At 39.1% G+C, this 17,076-nt stretch overlaps 1 protein-coding gene across 3 annotated transcripts in view; it reads left to right on the top strand.

Annotated features, from left to right (window-relative positions):
* TMX3 (thioredoxin related transmembrane protein 3) overlaps positions 1-16,796 on the top strand; it is a 42,904-nt gene extending 26,108 nt beyond the window's left edge. For all 3 annotated transcript variants that reach the window (XM_027771328.1, XM_006147224.3, XM_027771329.1), the window contains 7 exons: positions 1,127-1,225; positions 4,744-4,801; positions 5,138-5,191; positions 6,192-6,248; positions 12,075-12,204; positions 13,545-13,613; positions 16,216-16,796. In XM_027771328.1, the coding sequence (XP_027627129.1) occupies positions 1,127-1,225; positions 4,744-4,801; positions 5,138-5,191; positions 6,192-6,248; positions 12,075-12,204; positions 13,545-13,613; positions 16,216-16,467 (719 nt within the window). In that variant the 3' untranslated portion in view covers positions 16,468-16,796. The remainder of the gene's footprint in view (positions 1-1,126; positions 1,226-4,743; positions 4,802-5,137; positions 5,192-6,191; positions 6,249-12,074; positions 12,205-13,544; positions 13,614-16,215) is intronic.
* The last annotated feature ends 280 nt before the right edge of the window (positions 16,797-17,076 follow it).

The raw sequence follows: 17,076 nt of genomic DNA, 5'->3' as shown, positions 1-17,076 counted from the left end.
TTATGATTTCATACTGTATTTTCGACAAAGGATCATACTATAATATTGTTATGTAACTTAGCTTACAATTAAATGATTACAAGATTTTTTTTTATGAGAGGTTTTTGCTATAGGATGCATGAGCTCGCCAGAAAGACAGAGAGAGACAGAAAGTGAGAGATCACCCCCCAGGGGTATGGCCACACTGCAATCCCTTCTCCTCCATTCTCCTCTCAGGATCTTGGGCATGCACACACATGCACCTGGCGTGAGTTTAAACCACCGGATCTGGGACTTGAACCACGGTTGACTACATGGGAGTCCAGCAACATAGCCAATATGCCAACTGCTGGCCCCAAGTTTTTTTTAACTGGTAAATAGTCTTTTTCAATATGTACTAGTTACTTCTGATTTAGAATTTTTGATAACTTATTTTTAAGTTTTTTTTTCTATTTTTAGTGATTTTTTTTAAAAGAATTATTTATTTAATTTTATTTATTCATTCATTCATTTTAATTTGACCAGAGAGAGACACAGAGAGAGAGACAGAGGGAAAGTGAGAAAGCAAGCCACCAGGTCCGAGACTCGAACCGAGGTCGACCATGTGGAGTGTCCAGCGCCTTAACCGCCATGCCACCTGCTGGTCCCAGTGATTGTTTTTATCAAGCATTTATCAAGTGAAGATGGCTTTGTGCAGTAATCCTGTTATACATCTGATGGTTTGGTTAGAAATTCCTAAACATGAAATTTATGGATTTAAGATTTTGATTCTAGTCAGACATTTTATACATATTGCCATGTTAAAACATAATCACTTAGGGACCAGCAGTTGGTGTAGTGATTATATCTCTGTACTCCCACATGACAGGCCGCAGTTCAAGTCCTGGATCTGGTAGCTTGAAAATCACACTGGGCACATGGGTTTGCAGGCGGAGAATGGAGGAGAAGGGATTGCAATGTGGTCATCCCTTCTGGGGGCAGTTTCTCACTTGCCCTTGCACTGTGTCTGTCTGTCTGTCTGTCTCTCTCTCTCTCTCTCTCTCTCTCTCTCTCTTGTGGGGAGATATATAACAATGCAAAACTATATAAAATACTATGTGAAACTCATATTCATACTATAATTTTTGAACTTTGTTTTGTTTTTAAGAGTATGAAGATGGTGATCTGTCATCATGGATCAACAGAGAAAGGTTTCAGAATTACCTTACTGTTGATGGCTTCCTCTTATATGAACTTGGAGACACAGGTAATAAGCATATACTGACGATTCTTTTTTTTTAGACCTGAATACCAGTTTTGCTTTATTGGCCTGATATTATCAAAGAATACCATTTTATATGTGGGTCAAAGATTGGCTCAAGAGAGAGAGCTTTACTAATAGAACTGAAAACAAGAATAAAAGCCTGAATAATAAGGGAATGAGAAAAAAATAACCAACTGAGAAGTTATACTCGGGAGATGGACTTCATAATAAAAGTTGAAATAAAACTTACACAGTCTCACTGCTTTCACTTGAGAAGTATGAATCATTGGCATAGTTTCTTAAATTTTGTGATTGAAATGACAGACAAGGCAAATGTAAATATGCAAAATGAAAGCCGTAAGAAGCTAACCAAATGGTCACATAGATGCATACTATACAATTATGAGGTCACTCCAAGTTTTAGGAGTAATTGTTGATGTAACTTATTGTAAATTAGAAATGAGAATTAATGGTTATTGCCGCATTGATTTGCCTTCACAACTTCCTTTTAAGTAGGATGGGAGTATGGTTATGGAATAAAAGAGTGGAAGTGCTTCATTCAAGGCTCATTCTGTGTGTGTGAGAAGTAATGGCCATAGGTTTCTTTTTGATAATTGCTGCTCTTGATTTGGATTAAGACTTCAAATTAGAAATGTTTTCCTTGTCCTATTATGTCCATTTCTCTCAGTCTGGTGTGAGTTCTTTTTGAGACTACTTTCAGTGTTCTGTGCCTGGCAATGTAGTTGTCTTTGTTCATCCTTGGAGAGCAGAGAACTGTGGAAGTTCCAGGCACTGGAACTCCCGCAGGGCAGGGGTTCTGTCAGAGTGTGGGTTTACTCTCTGATTTCTTTCAGGCCCATGCAAAGGGAAAAGGGGTAAAATGTGGGCACACAAATCTATTCTATAGATTTGCTTTGGGTGGAGTAATCATAGGGCATATCATTTTCTCGAGGTAATGAAAACTAGTGGCTTTGGCTTCGCTAGCCTTCTTCATACAGACTAATTTGGAACCAGAAGTTTGCTATGGCATTGTTCTTTTATGTATCTTACCTAATTGCCTCAATAAGTATCGCTGTGGTTGTGCCTCTTTTTCCCTTTTTTAAGCGTCTTCTAGCCTCTTGGTTCCTTTGCTTTAATTACTGTTTCTGAGAAGTTCTAGTGACAGCAGGTCCCTATGTGCATGACTTCCACCTCGGTCCCTAGCCTGATATAGTCTGGTGTCTGTCTGTGCCTTCCTTCCCTAGCCACACTTTCCAGTGTCTTAAAATGACCTTGTCACTTGCACCAAGCTTTACATTCTTTTTACATTCTTTTTTTGGTCTGGAAATACGTAGTTAGGTTATATTCATTTATTGAACTGAAACCAAATGTTGTTTCCTGAAAAAAAACTGCTGACTCCTTCAAATGATGTGAATTTACGCTGTGGCACTTTTCTATAGCTGCATGTGCCTTTCCTCCAGACCTCTTGTTTTTAAGCAGCTGTTTGGTGGAGATGTGCATATTCCCTCTAGACTGAGCTGACTCAAGTGCAGAGCTGCGCCTGAGTCTGCTCATCGCCGTGTCCTCGGTAGCTACCCCAGTGTTGGGTCCGTCATTCACACTCAGTAGTCATTAGATTATTTGTTAGGAGCTATGCCTGTGTTTCATAGAGCTCTGTTGGCCTGTGAGAAAGTGCCGTATGTGTTGTAGGCATTTCATAAAAACGAAACATGGATGAGGCATTTTGAAATTAAGAAAAAAATGTAATAAAAACAAAATAGAAAATGAATAGTAAATTAAATATTTCAAGGAGGGGATAATTATTATGAACTCCCATTTTTAGCAAAGGGTTTAAAGAAGAGGATTGTGTATAATATGGAGAACTGCCTAAGTAGTGTGGAATTAGAAGCAGCATTAAAATGTGAAGCTGTTGATAGAGTATTTATTTAATTCTACATATATGTACCTAAGCCAGGTATTATCCTGATAGTTTTGTGCATATAATATTATTTAGCTTTTCCAATAACTTTATGGAATAGATTTTAGTTTCCTAAAATAAAGAGAAGTTTCCTGAGGTGAAGTCACAGAGCTGATAAATAATGGCACTCCCCTGTACTCCCAGGGCTTGAAGTAGTGCCTAGAAGTTCTAGACAGTGACTGCCAACACCACTGTTACGGTTATTACATTATGTTGCCTTCCTAGAGGTTATCAGAGGTGCATATGGTTTATGTTCTCTTTAGGGTTAGGCAAATGTGAGTCAGTTTATTTCTGTGTGTTGTTAACGACTAGTAGTAAAGAGAATGGCTGTGTAAAAATTGTTTCATTATTGGGACCAGCAGTTAGCATAATGGCTATGTCGCTGAACTCCCACGTAGTCGACTGCGGTTCGCGTCCCGGACCCGGTGGCTTAAAACGCACGGTGGGCGCGTGTGCATGCATGCCCAAGATCCCGAGAGGAGAATGGAGGAGAAGGGATTGTGGCGTGGCCATCCCCCTTGGGGGGTGATTTCTCGCTTTCTGTCTCTCTATTTCTCTCTGTCTGGCGAGCGCACATGCCCTATAGCAAAAACCTCTTCAAAAAAAAGAAAAAAAAAATTGTTTCGTTATTGTTCTCTACCACTCTTTTACAGCTATGGTAATTGTTAGTAGACTTCTTTTATCAACTTATAGTTTTAGCTTTTTTTATTATTATGATTGCCAGAGGGTATTTGTACTCACCAGAGAAAGAGAGAGAGCGAGAATGTCCGTGAGTGAAGTCCAGTCATGCAGAAGCCCTCTTCCTTTATTTCTGCATTCCATCAATTTCAGGCATGCACACACACAGGCCCAACATGATTTTGAAGCCACTGGAGCTAGGATTTAAACCACGGTTAGTAGTGTGGGATCTGGCTTCCTGTGTAAATTTGTTGTGCTATGGGGCCAGCTCAGGTTTTAGTTTTTTGTTGTTGTTGTTTGTTTGTTTTTGAGAGGTCTTCGCTATAGGGCACGTGAGCTTGCCAGACAGACAGAGAGAGACAGAGAGACAGAAAGCGAGAAATCACCCCCCAGAGAGAATGGTCACGCCGCAATCCCTTCTCCTCCATTCTCCTCTTGGGATCTTGGGCACGCACGCACACGTGCCTGGCGTGAGTTTTAAGCCACCGGGTCTGGGACGCGAACCACGGTCGACTACGTGGGAGTCCAGCAACATAGCCATTATGCTAACTGCTGGTTCCCAGGTTTTAGTTTTGACAAATATTTATCTTAGTCAATTTGTGTGGGTAGATTTTAAAAAATGAAATTTGAGCATATAAGTCATCATAGGTTTACTGTTATTTACATTTTGGGCATGGGAGATGAAAATGAATTTATCACCTGGAGTTGACTAATTCACTGATATACTATAAAATGGTGATTTGTTTCATTAAATACAGCATTTGCCAGAAAATTTACATTAAATTCTATAAACATGTAATACTGATTCCCTATTCATAACTAAAGTGATAATTGAAAAGTTTGTATAATGAGGATTATTGAATTTAGATGTCGTTCTTAATTTCAGGAAAGCTTGTGGCTATTGCAGTTATTGATGAGAAAAATACATCAGTTGAACATACCAGGTATAGTGCCTTTAAATAGTTTTAAGCTTTACATGTCACTCAGTTTGGGACCAGATGGTGGTGCAGTGGTAAAACAGCAATGTAGGGAGTCTCACATGGAAGGGCTCCTAGTTCAAACCCAAAGACCTGTCTTAGTGTACACAGGGCTCGTGCTAGCCATGGACTGGGGCTGGCTTGCAAAAAAAGAGTCATCTCATTCAAGTTTCACTTGTCTTTAGATGAGCAATGTGGTATCTTATTTTCCTGCAGCACTTAGGTAAGGCAGCAGATTTTATAAGTGGATTACTATTTTTCAGTTGAAGAGATGAAATATTCATGTGTTTTGTTCTTTCACAGGTTAAAGTCAATTATTCAGGAAGTTGCTAGAGATTACAGAGAAGATTTCCATAGGTAGGTGCTTGCATTCTAGAAGATTCTTCTATTTTTGTTTAGTAGTGTTTCATACTTTCAAAGGTGAATCAAGGAACTGAAGTAAATTATAGCATGTTACATTTCAGCATGAATTATTTGAGTCGTCAAATTTATTGATTTATTAACTGCCCTGATGAGGTATAGTCATGTAGAAACGTCCTTTTATCTCCATTCTGTCAGGATTTCAGGCAAGCACACACACATGTCCAGCATGATTTGGAAGCTTCCAGGGCTGGGATTTGACCCACAATCAGCAGTGTGGGATCTGGCTCCCTCTGTACTGTGCTAATAGGATGTCCATCCTTTAAGTTGGAGGAAATTTTTCATCTTAATATATATTAGACCTGCTACTTGATAGGGTCTGATATAAATTTTATGGGGAAAAATATGTACATATTACTCAAATTTGAGATAAGTTTAAATGAGCAGTCAGAGGTAGCAGTAAATGATTGTGTCAGTATCTCAGAGGACAACTGAATGCAGAATGGCTTCAGAAAGAAAGATGATGCTTCTGCTATGTGCTAAATAATTTTGGTTGTTGTCATAAAACATAGTGAAAATTTGTTGTATTATTTTCTTCTGATAATGAATTTTCCTAGTGATGGGTCAGGGTATAGCTCTTGTGTTACATAATATATATAATTTTTTATTAATTTTTAGAATAATTTCTCTTAAATATCTTTCAGAAACAAAAGCTTATATATCTGAATTTTTAGATGCATAAATGAACTAGAAATGTCTTCAGATTTGCTTATTTCTGCTTATGTGAACTTAATATCTCAAAACCCAGTAGAATTTACACTCTTTTTGTACCTATTGTTAAGTGGTTATATATTGAATGTTAATGTGTTTATTTGCTTACCAAGCCTTAATTTTCAGTTGTTCTATTATTTAGTTTTTATTTTATATTTAATGTTACACTCTCTCTTTCTCTCCCCCCCTCCCCCTTTTGTTTGGTTTGTTTGTCTTTTTTGGTTAGAGATTTTCAGTTTGGCCATATGGATGGAAATGACTATATAAATACCTTACTGATGGAGTAAGTAAAGACTGAATGACTTTGTTATCAAATCTTACCAACGCTTGCATTTCTGTTTCTAAGAGATGGGCAGAAGGCCCAAGAGCTGGGGGAAAAAAAAAAAAAAGCAAACAGTTGGAATGTTCTCATGCATGTTTTTATCAAATATTTTATACTATAGTCTTTAAATTTTGTATTTGGAAATTACTGAATTTTAATACCATATACTAAAAAAAAATCCTTATTCTGCATTATAATTTATAGTATTTTGAAAAGTCACCATTCAAAAGTGTATGTGTTGTGTAGTTTCTACATAATATACACCTTAAGTTTAGTCTTAATATAATAGGTAAATGTAAGTTACATAGAAAATTTTCAGCATTAAGGAATTAATTACTACTTTAGAAAAATTTACTTTTAGTAGGCTAAAATAACTATAGGAAAAATACGCAATATGAATATGTCTATATTTTTAATATTTTGAATAAATAACAAAATTTTTATAGACCTCTAGTGATCTCAGTATGCTCCATAATATGTAAGCCATATATGTATGATATACCTCAGTTTGCTTTAGAATAAGAATGATGTAACATTGAAAAAGCTAAAATTAGTGACATATAAGGTGTTGCATTGGAGGAGGAAGGCAGTGAGGAACTTCTGAACCAGCAGGCTGATAGTTTTATGTGATGTGCCCAGATGTCAGATAAGCCGTGTAACAGCAGCACACAGTCACCCAGTAAACAAGATCAGAAAAATGACTGCACCTGTTTTTGCTTGTCCCTATTGCCACTTTGTAAAATTATGGACCTTCAAAGATAAATATCTAAGTGAGTTTTACTCTAAAATTCTAAATTCAATTATTAAATAAATTTGGCAGTTTTATTCTGCTGAGTGAAAATTACGAATTTAGCTAAAGTCTATAATCAGTGATAATAATAATATTTATTAACATGGTATTTCAATAAACTACCATGTAGCAGAGGTTCAAAATTTTTTACAAAGTGAAAAAATATTTCTTCTTTTATCTAATATAATTTTATTTTAAAAATAGCATAATAATGTATTTTCAGAACTCAGATAATTCTAGAATTCCAGTGTATTTGGGAGATTATATGTATATATATGATATGTGGTGATATGTATGGAGGGCTAGTGACCAAGAAGAAAAATGTTAGAGTATATATAGACAGTTCTGACGAGTCATTTTCACTGGGAAACAGTATAGATACTTCTCAGATTACACCTGTTTTCCACATTGCGATGGGCAAAATGTTTCCTCAAAGATATTTGTTTATAGCCTAACTCAGAATTCTTGAGTGTTATAAGGCAAAAGCCACTTGGCAGAAGCGTTTAAGTTTGGACTTTCACATGAGAGAAACAGAAGCAGAAAGCGAGAAGTACCCCCTCAAGGAGGATGGCCACTCCACAGTCTTTCTCCTCCATTCTCCCCTTGGGATTTTGGGTATACACACACACATGCCCAGCATGAGTTTTAAGCTGTCGGGTCTGGGACTCTAACCACAGTCGACTATGTGGGAGTCCTGCAATGTAACCACTATACCATCTGCTGGAGCCCACATGAGGCTTTTAAAGCAGAAAACTTTTTTCATCAAAGCAGGGAGAAGATCGGGCACAAGGGAATGTGAGAGATATTTGCAGCACAGGGACTCCCCGCTGCTGTCTTTGAAGACAGATGAGGCCAGGAGCCATGGAGTGGGGGTGCAGTATATCTCAAAGCTGAGGATGCTGACAACAGGGACCTTAACCGTACAGTTGTGTGGACCTAAATTTTACTAAAACAGTGAGCCTGGAACAGGTTTCTGTTCTTGAGCTTCCATAAGGAACACAGCCCTGCCTACACCTTATGTCCATCTTGGAGCAGAAGACCAGCTGTGCCCAGTGGCTGCCAACCTGCAGGGATAACTGCAAGATAGAGAATGAGGCTGTCAAACAGCTCTGCTGCAGTGGGTTGTTACAACAGCAGTGGAAAATGAGCAATACTTGGTGAATTTTGGCTTTTATCCTCCTGAAGAATGGACTTTTTAAAAAATATTCATTTATATTTTTTCATATGTAAAAAATCTGTGTATTTGATAAAGTCAACTTGATCTAACAAAAAAAATTCAAATAGCTTATTAAAAGTGTCCTTGTATCAGTACCAGCAGTTGGCATATGGCTATGTCACTGGACTCCCATGTAGTTGACTGCGGTTCAGTCCCAGACCTGGTGGCTTAAACTCATGCTGGGCGCATGTGCACGCGTGCCCAAGATCCTGAAAGGAGAATGGAGGAGAAAGGATTGCGGTGTAGCCATCCCCCCGAGGGATGATTTTTTGCTTTCTGTCTCTCTGTCTCTGTCTTCTGGCAAAGTGCACATGCCCTATAGCAAAAAACAACAACAAAAACCTCTCCAAGAAAGAAAAAGGGGGGACGGTCCTTATATAAAAATGGCCTTGTGATGTACAATAAAATGCAATAAAAATGATCATCCTTCATCCCCCCCCACATCCCCAGTAACTAAAATGGCTACTGATCCACATCTTTGTATACTTCTGTAAAAGAAACATAATAATGTAACTAAACGTTTTCTAGGTTGTATGCTTCGAGGTGTCCCATCTCAGTTAATTTTATTAATTATTATTATTATTATTTACTTTGCTATAGGGTATGTGTGCTCATGAAAAAGAGAGTTGGAGAGGGGGCGGGAGGGCAAGCGAAAAAGAGGAAGATCTGGGACCCGAACCATGGTTGGCCATGTGAGAGTTAAGCACCACAACCTCCATGCCACCTGCTGGCCCCAAGAGTGGACATTTTTAAGGATTATTTTACTTTAAAAAAAAAAAATACTGTCATAGTATTATAACACTATGAAATGTTTTTACCGGGAAATAATAGTGAGTTGATTTTTCTGTCTCTATAAGAACAAAAGATAATTGTGCTTCCCCAACCCTCTTTGTAAAGAGATCCAGTTTAGTAGCTATTGCTGTGTTATAAAGCATGCGAGGAAGAGGTAAGAAGTACTTCGAAATTAAAGCGCTCAGGACATCAGCAGCTGTTTTCTTGTTCTACCACCTGCCCTTTACTGGTTTTGGTGGGGGAGGGGGAGCAGGCTGTTGTTTTTTGATAAATTCATACTTTACTTTTATTTTCTGCCTTTCGAAAGAAGAGAGAAGGTATATAATTAATTGGTCTTACATATTAAGGGAAAGTCCTCTTGAGCACTTATCCCATGGCTTATCCCATCTCTTGAGCACTTATCCCACTTATCCCACTAGACTTAGTGGTTGGCATGTATTTTCTGATTTTTACATTAGCTTATTGAGGTGTAAGTACTATTATCATCTCCATTATTTTATATTTTACATAGTCAGGAAAAGTGAAATTTCTTTTTTGGGAGAGATTTTGCTATAGCACACCTATAAGCCACCAGGTCTAGGACTCGAACCATGCTCAGCTACATGGGAGTCCAGCAACATAGCCATTATACCATCTGCTGGTTCTGGGAAATTGAAATTTCTAAGAAACTCCAAAAAGAGATATAATATGCCAGAGGATACCCAAGAAATTAAAGAGAGACAGTCCTCAGATACAGCTCTCTCGTATTCCACACCTCTTAATCTTAATGTGGCAACACGGTTGTCAACATATAAATCGGTAGAGGTGCCTGAAATGTTTTTAGCTTAGAGTGTGTGATTTTAGAGAAGATAAAATTATTGCAGAATTGACTGTTTTGCTTTTTCTCAAGATAATATGGGACTATCAGATCTTTGAGCTTTTAAATTATTTTGTATTTATCCTTTGTGAATATAATTAAGAAAGAGTAGAATGAAATTTTATTTGCCAGCATTACTCAAATTGATTTTTTTAAGGCTTTTGCCTTAGGGTGCATGTGCTTGCCAGGAGAGAGTTTTTTTGTTTGTTTGTTTGTTTGTTTGTTTTTGCTGCCATAAGGCGCATGTACGTGTTAGAAAGATAGAAAGCGAGAAATCAGAAATCACCCCTCAGGGAGGATGTTCATGCTGTAATTCCTTCTCCTCCCTTCTCCTCTCGGGATCTTGGGCACACACACACACACACACACACACACATATGCCCGGTGTGAGTTTAAGCCACCGGGCCCAGAACTCAAACCGCAGTCAACTACATGGGAGTCCAGGGACATAGCCATTAGGGCAACTGCTGGTTCCCATAATATGTATTTTTATAGAACACCAGATTCTAATCCATTCCCTAAAAATAGATGTTTTGCTACACATGTATTATGAGACCTAATAACTAAACTATCATAAATTAAAAAGCTGTTTCTTTTCATTTTATTTTAAAAAATAGAGGCAAAAACTTTTTTAACTTTTGTCCGGTAATATGGACAATAAGCCACACTGATGTCCAGTGGCTGGAAACAGTGGTCATTTATACTTTGTCACTTGTCTGGGGTTAGCTGTCCTTAGCCCGCACAGTTGCGTGTGTCTTAAAAGTGCCAGCCAAGTTCAATCTGGTCCACATCGCCGTCCTCCTTGTCCCTGGCTGGTGTGCCCCGGGGGTGCTTTTCTCCTGGCAGTCGCAGAAACACGAGCAGGCCAGCCCGGCTACACCAGCACATTAACTGGCGAGTCATCTCTCACCTTCCCACGTCATGAGGCTACATGGGTCAGATGACATGGCAAAGGGTGTGGTCTGGAGAGAGAGAATTGAGGACAGGGAAACAGCCTGCTGGACACTTTCACGTATGTGGTGACTACAGAGAGACATAAATGATTTCTACTCTAAGATTTATTCTTTCGCTCAGTGCTTTCTTACATAGTCATGGACCTACAGAACACCATGACGTGATGCATGTGTGATGTGAAATTAAGTACTTTCCTCTTGTGATTATACTTTGCCTATCCTTAAAGAAAAAGTACGTAAGAAAATTAAATGATGCCTATTGCTAGCATTACGTAGTTTTCCCTCTGCAAACAGAAGTGGTGCCTAAATTATCACTAATACTTCCTGAAGGTGGGGTGTGATATGCGAGGCAGAAGTGAGGTTTTAGAGAATATACAGTAGTGTTTATTGAACATGTGTTATATACAGGGTACTATTAACTTAAATTTCCTCATGTAATTTCTATAGTGAAATAGGTACCACTGTCTTCCACCCTCCCCCCCTTTTTCCCCTATAGGACGTATGTGCTTGTTGGGTAGAGGCAGGGAGACAGGGAGAGGGAATAAGCAACTGCCAGGGAGGATAGCCATGCTGCAGTCCTCTTCATTTCCCTTTCAGGATTTTTGGGCATGCACACACATGTGCCTGGAGTGTTTTTCAAGCTGTTGGGTCTGCATTTGAACTGTGTGGTTGGCCATGTGGGATCCAGCCACCTTGAACACCATGCCATTGGCTAGTCCACCACGGCCTCCCCTTTTATAAATGAAAAACATTACACATAAGAAACATAACTTGCTTAACATCCTGCAGCTAAAAGAGAAAGCCCCAAATTGAACATAAGCAGTGTGACTTGTGAGACAGTGCTCTTACCTGTGTAGTTACTGTGTAACTGAGGGGCTATCCATGGTTAAAGGCAATGGGATAAGGTAAAGTTGTGGTAAGGAATAACAGCGCCTGGAAATAGATACTTCATACATTGTCATTTTAATTGTAACTTTTAGCAGTCTCTAATTATGTATTAGAGGGTTTTTCATGTAATCTTAATTTAGTTAGTTTTGTAATCAATACAAAATTTAAGATTTTCTTCATGTTGGCAAAGTTGATAGTATATCTCCCTCCCACTGAGATAGAAAAGTGTCTGAGAATATTTTTTAGTGCTGTGTTTAACATATATTTCATTTCTTTGTTTCTGTATTTTTAGTGAATTGACAGTTCCAACTGTAGTTGTGCTGAACACTTCAAACCAACAGTACTTTGTGCTGGATAGGCAGATTCAGAATGCTGAAGACATGGTCCAGTTCATTAGGAGCGTTTTAGATGGCACAGTAGAAGTAAGTTCACTTCCGTTTCAGAGGCTGAAGGGAGAGGGAAATGAGTCCATTCTTCAATCTTGACTCTGAGAGGAGCAGTTGGCCATCACCTGGGGTGTTGGGGCTGGGCCTCCACCCATTGCTTCTCTCCTGATGTAGGCAGAGTCATATTCTCCCGGAAAGTTCTCCTGGGGCAAAGATTGCTGTGAGCAGGAAATGTCCCCAGAGAGGTTATTTGGAGGACATTTTTGGTTGTCACAGTAGCGGGGAGTCACTGTCAGTATCTATGGTGCAGTGCTCGGGAAGTGAAGAGGCCCGCTTGCGTGGTAGGCGCTAGTCCCAGCAGTGAACTTTCCTGACTCTACCTTTCCTAGTCCAAAATACCAAAGTATCTAGTATTGGATTTGGATCAAAGTATTAGGATTAGTTTTCTAATAAAATCTGCAAATAGCAAATAAGACTGCAGTTTCTTAGCAGATAAACCGGGCTACAACCCATGTTAGAGAATCATGAAATGACCTCGGGTCACAGTCGCGTTGTGACCAGCGTGCATTCTTTTGTTGTTATTTTTGCCAGAGGGCACATGTGCTTGCCAGGAGAGAGAGGGAAAGGGAGAAATCATTCCCCAGTGGGTTGGCCTTACCACAGTCCCTTTTCCTCCATTCTCCTGGGATTTTGAGCACAGACACGTGCTCAGCATGATTTTTAAGCTACGAGGCCTGGAACTCAAACCACCATCGCCATGTAGGAGTCCAGCATCTTAACCACTACGCCACCTCTTGGCCATGGCCAGCTTACATCAACTAGAGTAAAGTAAAATAAAAAAAAATAAAATAAAAAAAAGATTTCTCTGCTTTTGTGAAGTTGAATTACCGTCTTGTGTGACATTTGTTTCAGCGTGATAACGAAATATTTGATATTTGGCTCACGGAATAGCAAGTACTTTTACTTTGTGTCAAGGTCAGAAAGTTAAAAAACACCCTCTTAATCATCAGGAGTTTTCCTCCCTCTGCCTTGTAGCATTTTCTTCCTGTTGAGCCTCGTCCTTAGGAGACTCCCTATGCAGTAGCAAAGAGATCCTCCAGCTGCACTTGTGTGGCTGTTCCAGCTCTGCTCAAATTCAGCGTTCTCCAGGCTGCATGGGTGAGGAGTAAGGGGGGAGAAACTTCAGAGCAGGCCTAGGGCAGGAGGAGGAGGGGACAGAAAGGAAAAGTACATGTTTACTGACTGCACAGCTTTTTCAGGTGATTTATGTCATATTTTGAGTCAGCCCTTTGACCTGCAATTATAGTTATTAATTATAGTTATAGCAAAACGAAGTAACAGTTCCTAAACAACTATTTTTTCCTGTTAAATCGAAGGCTCAAGGAGGTGACAGCATTTTGCAGAGATTGAAAAGAATAGTGTTTGACGCCAAGTCTACGATTGTGGTAAGCTGTGTCCATTTGTGTCCTTGATAGTTAAGAGTGCATAGGTTCTTTGTGTCTCACCATGATAAAGCTAGAATCCCAGGGGATTATGTCAGAATATGTCTTTTTAATTTAGAGGACTTGACCAAGTAAGTATTTGCATTAAGAAGGCATATTCATCAGGTAGAAATTAGGTTTCTTTAATTCATTTCTTTGTGATTGATAAATTCATTGAAATTCAAAACGAATTCCCTGTAACCTGAAAGACTTTATTTTCTCAACCTTCCATATAAAGGCTTTACTTTATAACTTCTGTGATTTGATGAAAGTGTAAATAATATGAAATTTTTAGTTTCACTAATTGGTGTCCTCTGTGGTTTGGTCTTTTTTGTTGAAAATGATATGTCTTGAAAAGTCACTCCTTTATATTAGGTAGTAGTTGAAATAAAATTTTAGATCTTAGTTTTAAGCATTCCTGTTAATTCTCTACTCTCCCCAGTTGGTGTGTAGTTGGGATCACATGCTGATGATGTTCCTGTGTTTCCTCTTTCCTCGTACTCTCCTTTTATCCTTTCATTTGCTTTTTATGTTCTTTCCTTCTTTCTCTAAAAAGCAGATTTTAGGGGTCAGCAGGCGGTGGTGTGGTTAAGGTCTGTATTCTCACATGACCCACCGCAGTTCAAGCCACTAGATCTGTTGACTTGAAAATCACACTGGTGCATATGTGTGAGCCCAGGATCCCAAGGGAAGAATGAGGAGAAGGGATTGTGGAATGGCCGTTTTTCCAGGGTATGATTTCTCACTTTCCCTCTCTAGCTCTCTCTCTCTCTCTCTGGTGAGAAAGACACGCCCACATGTACACCCTGTGGCATAAATAGGATTTTAAAAGAAAAGCCTTTGGGGGGGGTAGAAGTTTTTGCCTTAGGGCGTGTGCTCTCACTGGAGAGAGAGACAGACAGAGGGGAAGGAGAGATCATCCCTGGGGAGGTGGCCACCACCATAATCCCTAACCTCCGTTTTCCTCCTGGGATCCTGGGCACACGCGCACACACGTGGCGTGAGTCTCAAGCCACACGATCCAGGACTGGAACAATGGTCGCCTGTGTGGGAGTCCAGTGACGTAACTGCTATGCCATCTGCTGGCCCCAAAAAGCTGATTTTAAATATAGAGTTAAAATAGGATGAGTGAAATCCTTTCTAGGAATGTTTTTGTTTTCCTGTTCATCCCAGTGTATAAGTTATGGTTGTTGTTACATCTAAGTGTAATATTAAATTGTAGTTTGAACTGATGTGTGTACGCTTGGTTATACTTTTCCATTTTCTTTTATAAATGATAGTTTCTAAGTATATTTTTTTTTCACTTCCTTACCTCTTACCCGATTATCTCTGGCCATTACTAATTTTCCTTCTGTAAAACTGATGCCTAGTCTCTCCAGCTGCCTGCTAATGATCAGATCCGTCCATGTATTTCTTCTGGGTGTCTGTGAAGCTCTCTTTCTTGACATTCTTCCTTCCCTTGTTGCTGTGATAATTACTGCTCTCCGCACCTGATCGCTAGTTGTTTATTTTAGTCTTTTCCCTTTGCCCTTTGTAGTCCTTGGATCTGAACCTTCTAGCTTGGAAGTCTAAGACATCCTTCTTACTTTGCCCGTTTCAACTCTCTACGTCTTGACAGCTGAGACGCTTCTAAATTTGCTTGAGCCCTCAGCTTAGATCCTACTGTCCATCTTGGGCTACTTCTAGGGCTTTTTATTCATTTTGTCATGTAAATATAGCCAACTCTTTTTAATGGTAAAAAGTAACTTCTGGCAGTCTTTGACTTATTCCCTGTAGAATATCCTTCTGTATATCATTGACATTTCTCTACCTTCTCGTTCCTTCCACAAGATGGGCCCCTACATATTAGGCTGGCTGCTTTTCTCACTTTTTACACTTTCTAATGCCCAGACTCCAGTCTGCTCTGTTTTTTACTGCACAGTTGATGCTACTAAAAGAACCAATTCAGATTGCTTTCCTCCCCTTATCCAGTAATGGCACATCAGATTTTGTCCACCTGAAATACTTTGGCTTGTGAATATTGTGTCCACTTTCTTAGTGCTGATATCTGGTGCTCACACTGTATGCTGCCCTGCTTCATTCTTATCCTAAAACTTCGTCCTCAACGCACATGTTTGTTCTGTGAAGACTTCTTACTATCTTAATCCAAAATTATCTTTCCCTCGAACGTGTCTGTACTGTTCGAAGAGTTACAGGTGTGATCTGTAGAATGAATATATTATAGCTGAAAAATTCAGTAAAGTTACTTTTACTTTTCTAGGGGCTGAATATAAAATTGAGAGAAATATATTAGTTCATTACGCTACACTAGTAAGTAGATGAGTAGAAACTATTAGCAGTGTCCCTGAAGAGAATTTGTGTATACTTTTTCACTTGCTGCTTAGTTACATTTGTATCTCTCTAGGGGTCTTAAGAACAGTAGCTACTGCTACTGCTGAAATAGTCACATTGGTTCATGGGGACCAAGAGCAAGCTGAATGGCAGCTAAAGGAAGAACACTAATGGTTTCCAATGTTCTGTGTCAGACTATGGCTGAGGGGAGCTGAGCCTCGTTTTCTTTCCACAGTCCATATTCAGGAGCTCCCCACTCATGGGCTGCTTTCTCTTCGGCCTGCCCCTGGGCGTCATCAGCATCATGTGCTATGGCATCTACACGGCTGACACAGACGGAGGCTACGTCGAGGAACGGTACGAAGTAAGAAGCGAAGGCCCAGAACCGCTGGAAGAAGGCAAAGAACCACAGGAACCAAGCAGCGAAGGTTCGCTAGTACCCACGGCGCAAGAGCCCAAGGATGTATTAGAGAAGAAGAAAGATTGAAACTTATGAAATATTTCATAGGATTTCAAATTATTAAAGAATCTATTTATTGAGTTTAGACATTGAATCATGATCTTACAGAGGAGAACATGTTATTTGTATTTTGCTAATACCAACTGCATGGATTAAAGTAGTCCTTCCATAAACTGGGGAGATGATTGAAGCAAAGAGATGAACGGTTCGTTTAAAACAAACACAGCCCAAGCACTCCACCAGAGTGTACCTGATACATGTCGTCGACACAGACCAGTTCTATTTCATGTTTCTCTATCTGGATATTCTGTGACAAACTTAAGATTGCTGGGCAGAATATTTAAGTTGGTCAGTCAGGTAGAAGATACATGTTTGATATGGAAAAGTAACGCCTTTATTTCCTACCCCCCATTCTTATATATATTTTGGATAAGATTTATACAGATAAAATTAAGTCTAAAATTTAGGAGACACTTTAAGGAGAATAGATTACTTTTTCCACATATGAGATTAAGATTATGAGATTAAAAATGTTGCGGTTTTCTATAGCATAGTGATTTTATTTTGTTATCATTTTTAAAGGAGAGGGAATGTTACTTTTTAACTTTATACTCAGTTACATTATTAGAAAACTTT

The sequence above is a fragment of the Tupaia chinensis genome, unplaced genomic scaffold, assembly GCF_000334495.1.
Source record: "Tupaia chinensis unplaced genomic scaffold, TupChi_1.0 Scaffold000206_1, whole genome shotgun sequence".
NCBI classification, from domain to species: domain Eukaryota; kingdom Metazoa; phylum Chordata; class Mammalia; order Scandentia; family Tupaiidae; genus Tupaia; species Tupaia belangeri.
The sequence above is the reverse complement of the archived record's forward strand: the minus strand, read 5'-3'. Positions and strand labels throughout refer to the sequence as shown.